Source organism: Zootoca vivipara, chromosome 10, assembly GCF_965207765.1.
Source record: "Zootoca vivipara chromosome 10, rZooViv2.hap1.1, whole genome shotgun sequence".
Classification (NCBI taxonomy): Eukaryota; Metazoa; Chordata; class Lepidosauria; order Squamata; family Lacertidae; genus Zootoca; species Zootoca vivipara.
Window position 1 is genome coordinate 55,806,170 of NC_142593.1, and position 14,057 is coordinate 55,820,226.

General features: G+C 44.9%; 1 protein-coding gene across 1 annotated transcript in view; it reads left to right on the plus strand.

Annotated features, from left to right (window-relative positions):
* Positions 1-1,925: 1,925 nt before the first annotated feature.
* The window catches only part of RIT2 (Ras like without CAAX 2), a 161,802-nt gene continuing 149,670 nt past the window's right edge, over positions 1,926-14,057 (plus strand). Inside the window, exon 1 of the mRNA XM_035100639.3 lies at positions 1,926-2,028. Coding sequence (XP_034956530.1) covers positions 1,926-2,028 — 103 coding nt within the window. The remainder of the gene's footprint in view (positions 2,029-14,057) is intronic.

Below are 14,057 nucleotides of genomic sequence, written 5' to 3' on the forward strand. Positions count from 1 at the left end.
ATGACACACACCATTAAAAATACATAATCTTAGCTGTATCATCCTCTTCCCAACCATCTTCTGCCACCCGCTCACCCCTCCATCTCTCATTCAACCATGGTCCTTGGAAAAACTTGCGGTACCCAACCCCTGTTTTTACTGTACATGCAGAGTCCTCCTTGTAGTCCCCTGATTGTGGAACTTGCAGCGCATAGTTAAAATGTGGAACTTGCTCCCACAGGAGGCAGTGACAGCTACCAACCTGGATGACTGTGTTTCTACTTGTGTATTGTCTCAGGAAGAGTATACTTGGTAAGTTCACCCATAAATATGAACTCAAGTGAATACATCTCCCCTCTCCTTACCAGTGGAGTCGGGCAGATTTGGCTTTACTGAAGCATCTACAGTGGAGTCATCTGAAGTCAGAAGGTGGCAATGAGACATCGTTGGGCCAGAGGGAGATGGCACCACAAGCTCATCTTGTGGAACTCCTTCTGAGCCTGGCATTTTTCTAGAAAAAGAGGTGCCAGAACTCACCATGAAAACCTCCCTTAATCTCTTACAATGGCAATGGTGCCCAAATGAGAGGTGCTAGTACTGGGTTTCCGCAAGTTCTGTTCTGGCTGAAAAAAAGCCCTGGTTTTGGTTGATCTAGGCTACCCAATTAAGGCAGTGGGTTAACTTTTTGAATCAGACCTTTTCATGCAGTTAACCTTTTACTTGACGAAAGTTTCATGACAAAGATACCAGAATCGTGCACCTTCTGTAGGGTTGGCATTGATGAGCTCAATTCCCTGGAGACCCATTTTGCTTGGATTCTCACATTATAGAAAGCAATCTGAGGTACTGATTCACACAACCGTGTAATTCCTGCAGTACTGAGGGTTGGACACGGGTGGCGCTGTGGTCTAAACCACTGAATTTCTAGGGCTTGCTGATCAGAAGGTCGGCAGTTTGAATCCGTGCAATGGGTTCCCGTTGCTCTGTCCCAGCTTCTGCCAACCTAGCAGTTCCAAAGGATACCAGTGTAAGTAGATAAATAGGTACCGCTGCAGTGGGAAGATAAACAATTTTTCCATGCACTCTGGCACTCATTACGGTCCTCTGTGCACCAGTAGCAGTTTAGTCATGCTGGCCATATGACTCGGAAAGCTGTCTGTGGACAAATGCCGGTCCCTCAGCCTGAAAAGTGAAATGAGTGTCACATCCCATAGTTGCCTTTGACTGGACTTAACCGTCAGGTGCTCCTTTACCTTTACCTTTTTTACTGGGGGTTGGACTAGATGACCCTATGGGTCCGTTCCAACTCTACAGTTCTATGCTTCTATGAGAATACGCTGATATTGTGTGGATTAGTTCCTTGCACTGCTCTGAATTCTGCCCCCTGCTTACTGACACCCCCTGGTAAATAACTACCCTTCTATTCATGCAGCCTCTCCTTCTGATGTGTAAGATAGTTAGATCCAGGGTCCCTGATTATCTAGGGGTTCTTTGCTGGGCTGTCACCTTGCTTCAGGCTTGGAGCAACCCTTCGGTTGTGAAAACAAATCCGAGCTCAACGTTGCTGAAGGAAGCTTGTTCTTGCAGCAGAACAGATAACCAAGACAAGTCCTATAAACCTCATAAAGGTGCTTGGTTGGTGAGCAATAGGCAGCTTTGCGTGTCCGGCAAGAGGACAGTGAAAGAAAAGCGATACACAGAAGGGAGGGAAGTGGGGAGGGAGAGGGAAGGTGACGAGCTGAATTTTTATTGGAAGCTCTTAAACTGGTTGCTATGAAACCTTCTGCAGCTAATACAAGCAGCACAGCCAGCGAGGGAGACTGCTAAACTGTACCTCTCGTATCTCTCTCTCTCTCTCTCTCTTCCCCTCCCCAATTGCTTGCATAGTTGTTTGAAAGAGGGCACTTTTTGCCACTTCTGTGGCCCCTCCCTCTCCCCAGAAGAAGATGGAGACTGAACGTGAAATTCCCAATTCCTCCAGCAGTTCTCCAGGAGACTCCAGGGAATACAAGGTGGTGATGCTGGGATCAGGTGGAGTAGGCAAGAGTGGTAAGTTTCTGCTGTTGCTTTTGGGTGGGCTAGGGTATGTGTTGAAGGGCAGTGTTTGAGATGAACATGGATGTATGGATGGGGGGGCACATTTAATAGCGTCAAAAATCCTGCTCTCCGTAGATCCATAATCTGGATTAGCGAGTCGGTTTCTGTTGGTGTTAGTAATAATAATATTAAGATTTTGAACGACTTTATTCATTGAGCCAAGGGCTTGTTTGCCAAGAATTTACCATTGTCAAAGTCTTGTACTGATTGTGGAAAGAGAGAGGGGAATAGGAGCTGTGTCAAACCACAAATGCACAACTCATATAGAGTCCAATGGATGTGATAGCCCTTTGGATGTTTTGAATGTGGGCCTGATGAGCCTGAAACCCAGTGCCTGTCGGGTTTCCGATGCTACATGCTATAATGGGATAGTGGGAATTGGCCTATAGATTTCCCCTACAACTTTCCATCTTAAGAGTTGTGCAAGGGAGCCCACCCAAGGCCGATGAAAAAGCCAGCTCAGCAGTGACAAAGTGAATGGGATGCTTGTGGCTAACTTCCCCCAACTTTTCCTTTTGACTTCTTTACGGCTTGCCATTAGACCTTGGCTCATAATACAGTCACCTCTTGCCTGGAAAGTTATTAGGATGTAACTCTGATATTCTCCTTCTCCCTCTGGACAAGAAGTTTGTCGGTATTGGACATATTAAAATGCCAGAGAGAGAGAGAGAGAGAGAGAGAGAGAGAGAGAGAGAGAGAGAGAGAGAGAGAGATGGATGCTGTTGTTCAATGGCTGCAGTATCCTTTGAATGAGCTGTTACTTAAGTCTGGTGTTTGTCTTTTGCCAGAGATTGTAACCTTTTGATTTATCTTTGCTGACACTTAACATCCTCTAATCTTAAAGCTACTTTGCTGAGCACGCAGAGTCTGTCTTGCACTTGCTTTCTGGGATGATGTACCTGCCTCTGAAACATGCCTATAATTACATCTGCTAAACCCCGTACACTCTATTAAGGCTCAGGACTACTAGACTGAACAAACAGCTGAATCAAGCTGTACATATTTTGTATATGAACTGTGCTTTCCTTTTGTTAAAAAAAAAAAGCCCACCTTGACAACACAAGGTGTGAAAAACAGCTACATTTTATTGATCTGGCTAGAATCTCTCAGAGTTTCAGGGCGGGAAGCAATCCATAAAGGAGAACTGAGGAAGCAGATGGGGAATCGATTGCCTCTCCCCCCACCTTGATGCCCTTATGTCTGACACAACATTAGGGAACATGTGGACTGCAATTTGTACATTTTACACGTGGAATGGATTTAGAGGGTCCTATGCAGCCCAGGCATCTGTAGGAACATGAATTGTGATCTTGGTGAAAGTTTGTCACATGCCTCTAAGTTGCCACTGAACTAAGTCTTAACCCAGGTGGCGCTGTGGGTTAAACCACAGAGCCTAGGGCTTGCTGATCAGAAGGTCGGCGGTTCGAATCCCTGTGACGGGGTGAGCTCCCGTTGCTCGGTCCCAGCTCCTGCCAACCTAGTAGTTCGAAAGCACGTCAAAATGCAAGTAGATAAATAGGAACCGTTTACAGCAGGAAGGTAAACGGCGTTTCCGTGTGCTGCTCTGGTTCACCAGAAGTGGCTTTGTCATGCTGGCCACATGACCTGGAAGCTATACGCCGGCTCCCTCGGCCAATAACGCGAGATGAGCGTGCAACCCCAGAGTCGGTCAGGACTGGACCTAATGGTCAGGGGTCCCTTTACCTTTACCTAAAAAATAAAAAGTGAACTTGGAGGGTGCTCCCTTTGAGGGAAAGTGAAAATGTCCAGATATTTTTGTTTAGGAGGGCAGACAGTAACTTAAGAGGGAATGTGCCAGATATTTAAAAAGTATAACATATATATGCACATTCTAAAGTGGATAGAAAGAATGTTATCTCCCTTTTTTTAACACCAAGGCTGAAATCCTATACACATTTTCCTCAGGACTTAATTAGGCATACTTCCTAGAAATGTAGAAGATTTCATTTCATGGCTTGTGCTGGGAGGCAGGAGTCACTCAGTGAAACTGGTCAGCAGCAGATCTTGACAATAGAAGATACAGTGGGTGGTACATGAACAGAGGATGGTGGAAGGATGTGACAGAACATCTACAGTTTTCATGCAGAAAGTCTCAGGGTTCAGTCCCCAGTACCTTGAGGTAGTACTGGGACAGCCGCTTGCCTAAAATTCTGGAGAACCAATGAAAATCAGCAATTCTGACCTAGTTGGATCCATGGTTTGACTCAATATAAGTTTCACATTTTGCTAGAATTCACATGGTATGGTAAGAGCTACTAGTTTAGTTGGCTTAAGAGGGATAAGGTAACTTCATGGTATGGCACTGTGTTTCAATATCTAGTTATGATTCCTGAATTTCTTGAGGTTGGACTGGATGGCCTTTGGCGTCCCTTTCAACTCTATAATTCTATGAGTCAGTCCAGGGAATGGTGCTAACTTTCAAAACCTTTCAGGGCTTTCCAGAAGCATCTGTCCTTTCCACTGCTGGAAACAAAGTGGGCAAAACCGTTTTGGTCCTGATCCAGAAGGGATCTTCTTTGGTCCTGATCTTTAGGGATCTCAAGGAGGGTTGACACAAGGAAGGAGGTGGACGGGAATAAATGACAAAACAGCTGCCATTGGCCCAGGCACTCTGCTCAATCTGAGAAAGATAGCATCAGTTCCAAGTGCTTGCAGAAACACAGGGCCCATTCTAAGCAATGTGCTCAAAGAGGCTTTCTGTCTGCTAGGTTTGCACTATGCAGGACTGTTCTTGAAGTTTTGCCTGAAGTGCAATCCTAAAAGGATTGCTGGCTAGGAGATGGGGAAGGAATTCAGGTCAATGCACATTTAAAGCCAAGTCTATCAAATTTGCACTTCATGGAAACTATATGCAAACTGAATCAGAGCTCTCCTTCGAAATTAGCACTTCTCCAAATTTTGTCATGCCAATTCGCCACCCAAACAATGTTTACAAAATGCCACATATGAAAAGCCCTCGGATACTTTTTTAAATAATCATGGCTTCCCCCAACAAATCCCGAGAGCTGTAGTTTGTTAAAAAATATTGAGAGCTGTTAGGAGACTCCCTCAAAGAGCTACAATTGCCAGCACCCTTAAAAAACTACAGTTCCCAAAATTCTTTGCGGGTCATATAAGAGTAATTTAAATGTTGTTGTTGTTGTTGTTGATTATCTGTCCTTCACCCTAAGGTCCCAATTAAATTATAACATTTATCCTCCTCCTCCTCCTTCTTCCCCACCCATCAGTCTGGGCTTCAACAGCCACACTGGGCAGTTTCCAGCACATACAAAAACATAATAAAACATCAAACATTAAAAACTTCCTGATACAGGGTTGCATTCAGATGTCTTTCAAAAGTTGTGTAATTCGTTATCTCCTTGGCATCGGATGGGAAGGTGTTCCACAGGGAGGGTGCCTCCACCGAGAAGGCCCTCTGCCTGGTTCCCTGTAACTTCCCTGTAACTTCACAATGAGGGAACCTTCAGATGACCCTTAGAGGTGGACCTCAGTGTCCAGGCTGAAAGATGGGGGTGGAGACACTCATTTGGGTATACAGTTTAAAACAACCCCTGGTCACAAAAATAATCAAAATATTGTTGTTGTTGTTGTTGTTGTTGTTGTTGTTGTTGTTGTTGTTTAGTCGTTTAGTTGTGTCCGACTATTCGTGACCCCATGGACCATAGCACGCCAGGCACTCCTGTCTTCCACTGCCTCCCACAGTTTGGGATCAAAATATATGTTGATGCAATAGCATTCTAACAAAATGGTCCCTCTGAGGTCAATCAAATTGGGCTCGACTTCTGTTCTTCTTATAAAATCATAGAATTATGGGGTTGGAAGGGATCCAAACGGTAATGTTTATCAAAGAGAAACTGCGCTCAGATTGTTGTGGCACATGGTGACCCGAATGACAGGCCCTGATCAGGGTGGGTGCTGTGTCTGTGGAGTGTGGATCTCCCTCCAGCCCCTTCCAACATTATAATTCCACCAGACAAAGGGAAGACAAGCAAAGCAGAGAGGAGTGCTTTGGCCCAAGAGGAAAGACTCACACATCTGCCAGAGAGCCAGCTGCCCCATTTCCAAAACAGGCCGTCTGTGCAAAGCCCAAACAGCTTCCTTTTACTACCCTCTTATTTAGGCGCGAAACAAGCGATACACAAAATATATTTAAAGGACCCTGCATCTCAGTCTTTAAATTTGTTATGCTAATTACGCTAATAACTATAATTAATTACAATGCACTCTGCTCAGTGTTTGCAGTAATTAGCCATGAGGGCTGCACAAAGCATCGGGTTAAGCATTCTAAAAGGAAGGAGCTCTAAACAAGCCAGAGTGAATTGACATCACACTCCTGAGTTAACTGGAATTACTAGATGACTCAAAGTGGGAAGGAATGCACAGGTTGCAATACTATGAGGAGCTGGGCAAAGCCTCATAGGCCCTGGAAAGAACCATCTGGTTTTAGCTTAATGAGAAGAATGAGTGGCGGTTCCCCAATGCCTCCCAAACTTGGGGTCAAACCATTGTAGAGTTGGAAGGACCATCTAGTCCATCCCCCTGCAATGCGGTCAGTGAAATTGATGCTGTCCTAACAACACTGCTATGGTGAATGGGATAGAGCAGGACTAGGTGGACCGTCAGCCTGGAAGCCAAATGGGGCTCTTCAGAATCTCTATCAGGCCATCAAGACTCTCCCTCCCTCTCAATGTCCTTCTTCACAGGCTATGCCTCCTCCTTAAACTTGCACCATCCTCAAGTGGTTTTGCCTTTGTGGATTATGCTGCTGTCGTTATTTGGATTTATATCCTGCCTTTCCTCCTGAAGAAGCCCAGGGCAGCAGAAGAAAACAAGCTTAAAAAGCATTTTATAAACAGTTTAAACACCCTAAAAATAGTTGTGGTTAAAAACAAGTATTCAGTAATCTCAGGATTGCTCAGAACTGTGTTCTTCAGCCGGCACATGCCTGGGTACACTCAGGACAGTATTCAAATTGCTCCTAAAAGACAATAATGATGAAGGCAGAAACACCTCACCAGGAAGGACAATCCACAAACTGGGAGCCACAGCTGAAAAGGCCCTGTTGAGGGTCAATCCCAAGCAGGAGGCCCCGCATGGAACCACCACCAAGAAAGTCTCACCTGCTGATCATAGAGTTTCAGGTGCCTGGTACTTTGAGAGATGCTCTTTTAGATATTGGGCGCCAAGCCAAGGATTTGGGAGTTCATATGCTAGTACCAACTCTTTGAATTGGGTTCAGTAGCTCACTGGCAATCAGTGCAGGTCTTTCAGAACCAGTGTCATTGGGAATGTTTTTGTGTGCTGAGTTTTTTTATTTTTATTTTATTTTATTTTACCAGCTCTGGTTATTTTATTCCTTGTTCAGACATCACTATTTCATATTAAAGCTTTTTCCAGTGTAAGTTTTACCTGGACTGATTTTCTGATTGGATTTTCCTGGATTCTGTAACTGGGACACCAGATCAATCTGTAATAATGTGCACTGAAGACCACAGGATTCCTGATTCCTGGAATTTCGCACTGGATTGGTAGCTATGTTCTTCTCTCAAACGAAAAGACCATGGGATAATGTAGTGAGCTTTAACTAGAGAGATCAAGGAGTTTAGGTGAGCTACTGCAGGATTCAGCAATGGTTTAATTGTAACTGATTTGAATCTTGCACATCATTCTTCTGAATACTGTTCAGTTTAAAAATTTAGATGCATACTCATATTATATTTTGTTTTTCCATGCAATCATTATTTGCATATACCATTTCTCATTTCTTCCTTCCCCGAGATTTATTCATATATAATGTGCTGTTGATTTTTTCCTTTGATTTCATTACGCTCCAATCTTTCACAAACTGCAATGTGTTCATTGGCCTTCTGCTGATGTCTTTAAAAAGAAAATTCCTAATGGATTTTGGCTTCTCACTTCCTGTCTGGTCACCACCCTCTTGCGGGTTGGAGCAATTTAAGAGCCTCGTTTTTAGGCTGAATTATGCTGAGTGTCTTTTAATTTCATGCATGGGCGTAGGCAAGGGGCAGGAGGGGGCAATTGCCCCCCCGAAGCAAAAGGCTGAGGGGCACAGCGTGGCAGCCCCAGGCTCCCGCTCCCGGCGCGAAGCTCCAGAGGCGCGCGGGGAGCGTACGCGGAGGAACGCTAAGTGGGAGCGGGGAGCGTAAGCGGAGGAGGCAGCCACAGGCTCGCGTTCCCCGCACGCCTCTGGAGCTTCGCACCGGGAGTGGGAGCCTGGGGCCGCCTCCTTGGAAGAGCTGGGAGGCGCGGAGGAGGCAGCCACAAGCTCGCACTCCCCGCGCACCTCTGGAGCTTCGCCCCGGAGCTGGGAGGCACAGGCCACGTAGCCCCACCCACATTCCCACTGTGGCCCCTCCCGCCCCTTCCCCCCCTAATTTTGATCCTGGGTACGCCCCTGATTTCGTGACTGCTATCACCATCTGCAGTGATCACGGAACCCAAGAAAGTAAAATCTCTCACTGCTTCCATTTCTTCCCCTTCTATCTGCCAGAAGGTGATGGGACCAGTGGCCATGATCTTAGTTTTTTTATGTTGCTTCAGACCATATTTTGTGCTCTCCTCTTTCACCCTCATTAAAAGGTTCTTTAATTCCTCCTCACTTTCTGCCATCAAGGTTGTGTCATCAGCATATCTAAGGTTGTTGATATTTCTTCCAGCAATCTTAATTCTGGTTTGGGATTAATCCAGCCCAGCCTTTTGCCTGCTTCTTGGGAGAAAAGCAACGACAAACCTGGACAGCATCTTAAAAAGCAGAGACATCACCTTGCCAACAAAGGTCTGTATAGTTAAAGCTATGGTTTTTCTAGTAGTGATGTATGGTAGTGAGAGCTGGACCATAAAGAAGGCTGATCGCCGAATAATTGATGCTTTTGAATTATGGTGCTGGAGGAAACTCTTGAGAGTCCCATGGACTGCAAGAAGATCAAACCTATCCATTCTGAAGGAAATCAGCCCTGAGTGCTCACTGGAAGGACAGATCCTGAAGCTGAGGCTCCAATACTTTGGCCACCTCATGAGAAGAGAAGACTCCCTGGAAAAGACCCTGATGTTGGGAAAGATGGAGGGCAGTGTTCTGGAAGCTACCAACATGAGTCTGACCAAACTGTGGGAGGCAGTGGAAGACAGGAGTGCCTGGCGTGCTCTGGTCCATGGGGTCATGAAGAGTATGGCAACCCATTAAAAAGCCAACCAACCAAACAGATAATAAAACTCTTGTCGGTCCCAACCAGCACACCCGGTGGTCAGGGATGATGGGAGATGAAGTCCTGCAGCACCCAGATGTCCATAGTTCCCCCAACTCTGGTTTAAAACCTTTTAAACGTTGGACGATCCTGCAAACAAATAGGCAGAGCAGCTTCCATCCCTGGGAGGAAAGGCCTTCGCTCAACTTGAAGCCATTTATCATCATTCTGCCAGGCTCAAAATGCATTCATGTTTTTGCATTAACATTTATTTTTACAAATCTGGACAGAACTGCTGGTCAGAATTATTTCCGCCTCGGGGGCGACACAAACATAAAGCCTTTCATTATTTCGTCAGCCTCTGTGATTCGCCTGCCAGAGGCGACTGGGATTCAATTATGTTTCCCATGTGTACATTTAATGGGTTCCCTTGTGTAAGTCAAATACCAACGGGTTATTGAGAGAATGTGGAATGAAGGTTTCTCCCTTCAGAACTGGGGGTTGGAGGGGGGAGGGGCAGAGATGGTGACAAATTGGACAAGGGTCAGAGGAGAGCAACAAAATATTATTAAAGACACAGAGTTTCTGATTTATGAGGATGGGATTAAAGGGGCTGTACATGTGCAGTTTCGACAAACAATAGACCCCAGATTCTTTGGTATTAACTAACAGCATTCTTCCCATCTGTGTTAATATGATGGAGAATTAGGCTAGAGGTTTCGACAGCACTTGCAATTTGTAAGACTTTAAGGGAGCATGAACATTAACAAGGGAGCCTCAAAAGTGAGAGAAGAGGGGCTGTAACCAGTGGGGATAATGGGATGAAATGATTGAATTAAAACCAAGGGACATTTCAGTTGAATATTTAATTTGGCTATGGGGCGCTTGCTTGATGTGCTTTTCGAGGGAGGGCATTTATCGGCAAACATTTGCTCACAGAAAGATTGATTGGCCCATGGAACCATCTCCCAGGGGAACAGCTTTGTAGAAACTCCCAGCACATTTGAAGTGAGCTGGAGAAAACGAGCCTGGCTTTTAGCATTTCAAACATTCTCATGTTGCCCAGGGAAAGTGTGGATCGGACAAATTCCACTGCAATTTGTTCTATTCTAAGGCCACATTTAAAACACAGTGATATCACTTTAAATAGTTAAGACTCCTCCCAATGAATTCTGGAAGCTGTTGTTCATTAAGAGTTCTGGCAAAACAAAAAACACGCTAGAACAGTGGACAAAAATTTACATTTTAAAAAGTCCCTAAAATGAAATTTATTAACTCAGGTTTTTTTTTTAAAAAAAAAAAAGAGAAAAAATCTCCTCCTCCTCCTCCTCCTCCTCCTCCTCCTCCTCCTCCTCCTCCTCCTCACATTCTTGCACCTTATCAAGGTGTCCAAATAATGCACCTTCAATACTTTATAACAAACCACCCCAATCTCCAAGTGATGTGATACTATGGGGTTCCCGGTACTTGCCCAGGATTCGGTTCCCTTGGAATGAGGGACAGCAGAGACGGTGGTGTCCTTAGGATATATGGTTTATTTACAAATATATGCAACCTTAGCCTAAGGTGGAGGGTCTCATGGCATTAACACCTGAAAAGGTCTTGTTTCTACCATACTCACAGCCTAGGATTGCAGCAGAAACTAAGCCTTGCTCTGTGGCCTAGCTTTTCAGAGCTTATCCACACTCACCTTCCCTCTGCTCTTTGCAAGCACAGGTCCACACTTTAAAATTCTGTGTCTGAGTGTTTTGCTGTTCCAGAGCCTTCCTCACGAAAACCTACTCTTTGAAGCTGAAGTGCAACAAACAACAAAATTGCTCTTTGCTCTTATTCAGCTTTAGAGAGTGAGTTTTCATGAGGAAAGCTCTAGCGGAGGAAACAAAACAAAATGCAAAAGGAATTTGGACACAGAATTTTAAATAAGCCCTCGACCTATAGCTTGATCTCAGCTCAGCTCACCCACAACTAGTGATGTTAAATTCTCAATAATATTATCATTCTCTGGAGAATATTCTCACCTCACCTCACAACTACCCTTGATGTACCAGCCAGGAGAGGTGGTGATTCACAACCAATGCCCTAGACAAAGAGTTGCTGATTGAGGTGCTTAAGTGGCAAGCTATGGGCATTAACTAGCAGTTGCCCAGTTGGCAATGGGATCTTCCATCAGGTTCTAACCCTTCCTGGGTACAAGACTCCAAGAATTAGAAGGGGCACACGGCATCATGCAATCAGACCAACCCCAAACTCACAACAAGATTCTCCTATATTTCCAAGCTGCATGCTCACCCTTTTGGATTCCATTCCTCACTTCATTTTCACCATTTGCTTCCCGGTCAGCTCATTTAGGAAAGGATTTGGACTGAGGGGCGAAGTCATAGCAATCCAACCATCATTACCATCTCCAAGCAAAGGGCAGCTGCCATAAATGACAATTGTGGGAGCTCTAAGACAAGAAGCAAGAAGGCACAATTTCTGAACTTTGGCAGCACCACAACCCCAAACTAGGAGGGGGAGAAGGTCTGAAGAGAGAATGGAAAGCTTATGTTGGCCCTTGGTGGGGGGAGTGGAATCAAGCCATCGACCGTAAGCAAACTCCGCCTATTTAAACAAGGCAGCAAAGACAGCAATAAAAATAAATGACCAGTGACTGTAATCTATCCGAGTAAGCTTTATATAAGTGCAAATTGCACCAAGAACAGTTCCAACCTCTTAATGGGGGAAAAATAGTTGTTGGAGCACCCTGACGGAATAAGCAAGAGTGAATTATAAAAAGCAAAACCTCCAAGGCAGCTGCTTTCCTCTAGCAATATTTCCATCTGCATGGAAGTGCCCATTTTCCAAAGGGATGGAGTCATGTTGTAATTTGAGCCCATGTCAGTCTGGTCACTTTCAATCTCACCTCCTGTGTTCATACAGAAGTCAGTTTTGCCCTGTTTCTGCATTAATCTGCATTTTTAAAAATCTACACAGATGTTACCTTTAGTGTGTGTGTGTGTGTGTGTGTGTGTGTGTGTGTGTGTGCGTGTGCATACAGTTCACCAGATTCAGATAAAACCAAATTGGGCCAGTTCGGGTGGATGTGGGCTCTAGCCCAATCATGTTGAGAAAAGTCCTTGACTGAAGGAGAAGCACACAACCTCTGCAAAGAGCTGCACGGGGCTGGTTGCAAGATGGCTTTCATACAGCCCTGCACCAGGCTTGGGTTGCAGGTGTCTGATCCTAGAAGCCAGCCTGAGCAGGATTTTGCCCTCTGTTTACCAATGAGCAGTGGGTTCAATCATACTGGCTGCAGGGTTGAGTTTTGCCAATATGCTCCCATCTGGGAACATGGTGGAGATGCAGCACCCAGCAGGATTGAACTCTCCACTCATCAACTGCTTAGCAGAAGCTCCAGTGCTGAGTGCTCTGCTCCCTAGCTTCAGTCCTGCCCTCTGCGGTGTGGTACAGGGTACACGATGGAAAGGAGACAGGATCTTCCCTCCCCATTTCTTCCCAACCACATGTTTAATTTGAGTTTAAGACCCTGATTTGTATTTTATTATTTGCCTCAGATTGGGGCTAATTCAAAGTCCCAGATTAAGGCTTTGATCAGGTTTTTTTTGGGGGGGGGGACACATAGACAAACAAGGAGGGATGGAGAGAGAGAGAGAGAGAGAGAGAGAGAGAGAGAGAGAGAGAGAGAGAGAGAGAGAGAGAGAGAGAGAGATGGATGCTGTTGTTCAAGATGCTGTTAGTTCCCTGGGAATATTTCTCCTTGAACTCTTTGTGTAGGGTGGGCAGTACTGAGATATTTGTAGGATTTAAAAGGTATTTTAAATGATTTAGGGAAGTGGGTGGTGCTGTGGTCTAAACCACTGAGCCTCTTGCCAATCAGAAGGTTGGCGGTTCAAATCCCCACAATGGGGTGAGCTCCCGTCGCTCTGTCCCAGCTCTTGCCAACCTAGCAGTTTGAAAACATGCCAGTTCAAGTAGATAAATAGGTACTGCTGCAGCGGGAAGGTAAATGGCGTTTCTGTGCACTCTGGTTTCCGTCACGGTGTTCCGTTGTGCCAGAAGCAGTTTAGTCCTGCTGGCCACATGACCTGTAAAACTGTCTGTGGAAAACGCCGGCTCCCTTGGCCTGAAAGCAAGATGAGCATTGCAACCCCATAGTCACCTTTGACTGGACTTAACTGTCCAGGGGTCCTTTACCTTTTTTTACGTTATTTGTAGGATTTCATGAGATTCATTTCTAGACATAGTTTATCTCAAAACACACATTTTAAAAGCTATTTTCAGAGGGGTTTTTGGTCCAATTACTACTTTAGGACATTTGAGAAATGCAAAAACATACCAAAAAAACCCCCCACCAATGTATAGCAACATTCTGAGCAACACATTAAGGACTAAGGGTAGACCTGCCTAAAGAAAAAAGTTTTCAGCAGGTCCCAAAAAGAGTACAGAAAAATTGCCTTCCTGGCATCAATAGACAGGGAGTATCAGAGTGTAGGTGTTGCCACGCTAACGAGTCTGTTCCTTCAAAGAGTGGGATTAACATTATGTAACACTAATGGCATTATTATTGTCAATTACGTATCACTCCGTTTGAAAGATCTCATAGCTATGCCAACTTTTTAAAACAACAACAACATTGAATGTAAACAACAACAACAACAACACACCACATTTCTTGAGAAGTACAGTTAAAACAATTACACGTCTTACAAAAAATATATCCAATACAGATATTGGACCTCAATGTCTGGGCAGAATGAT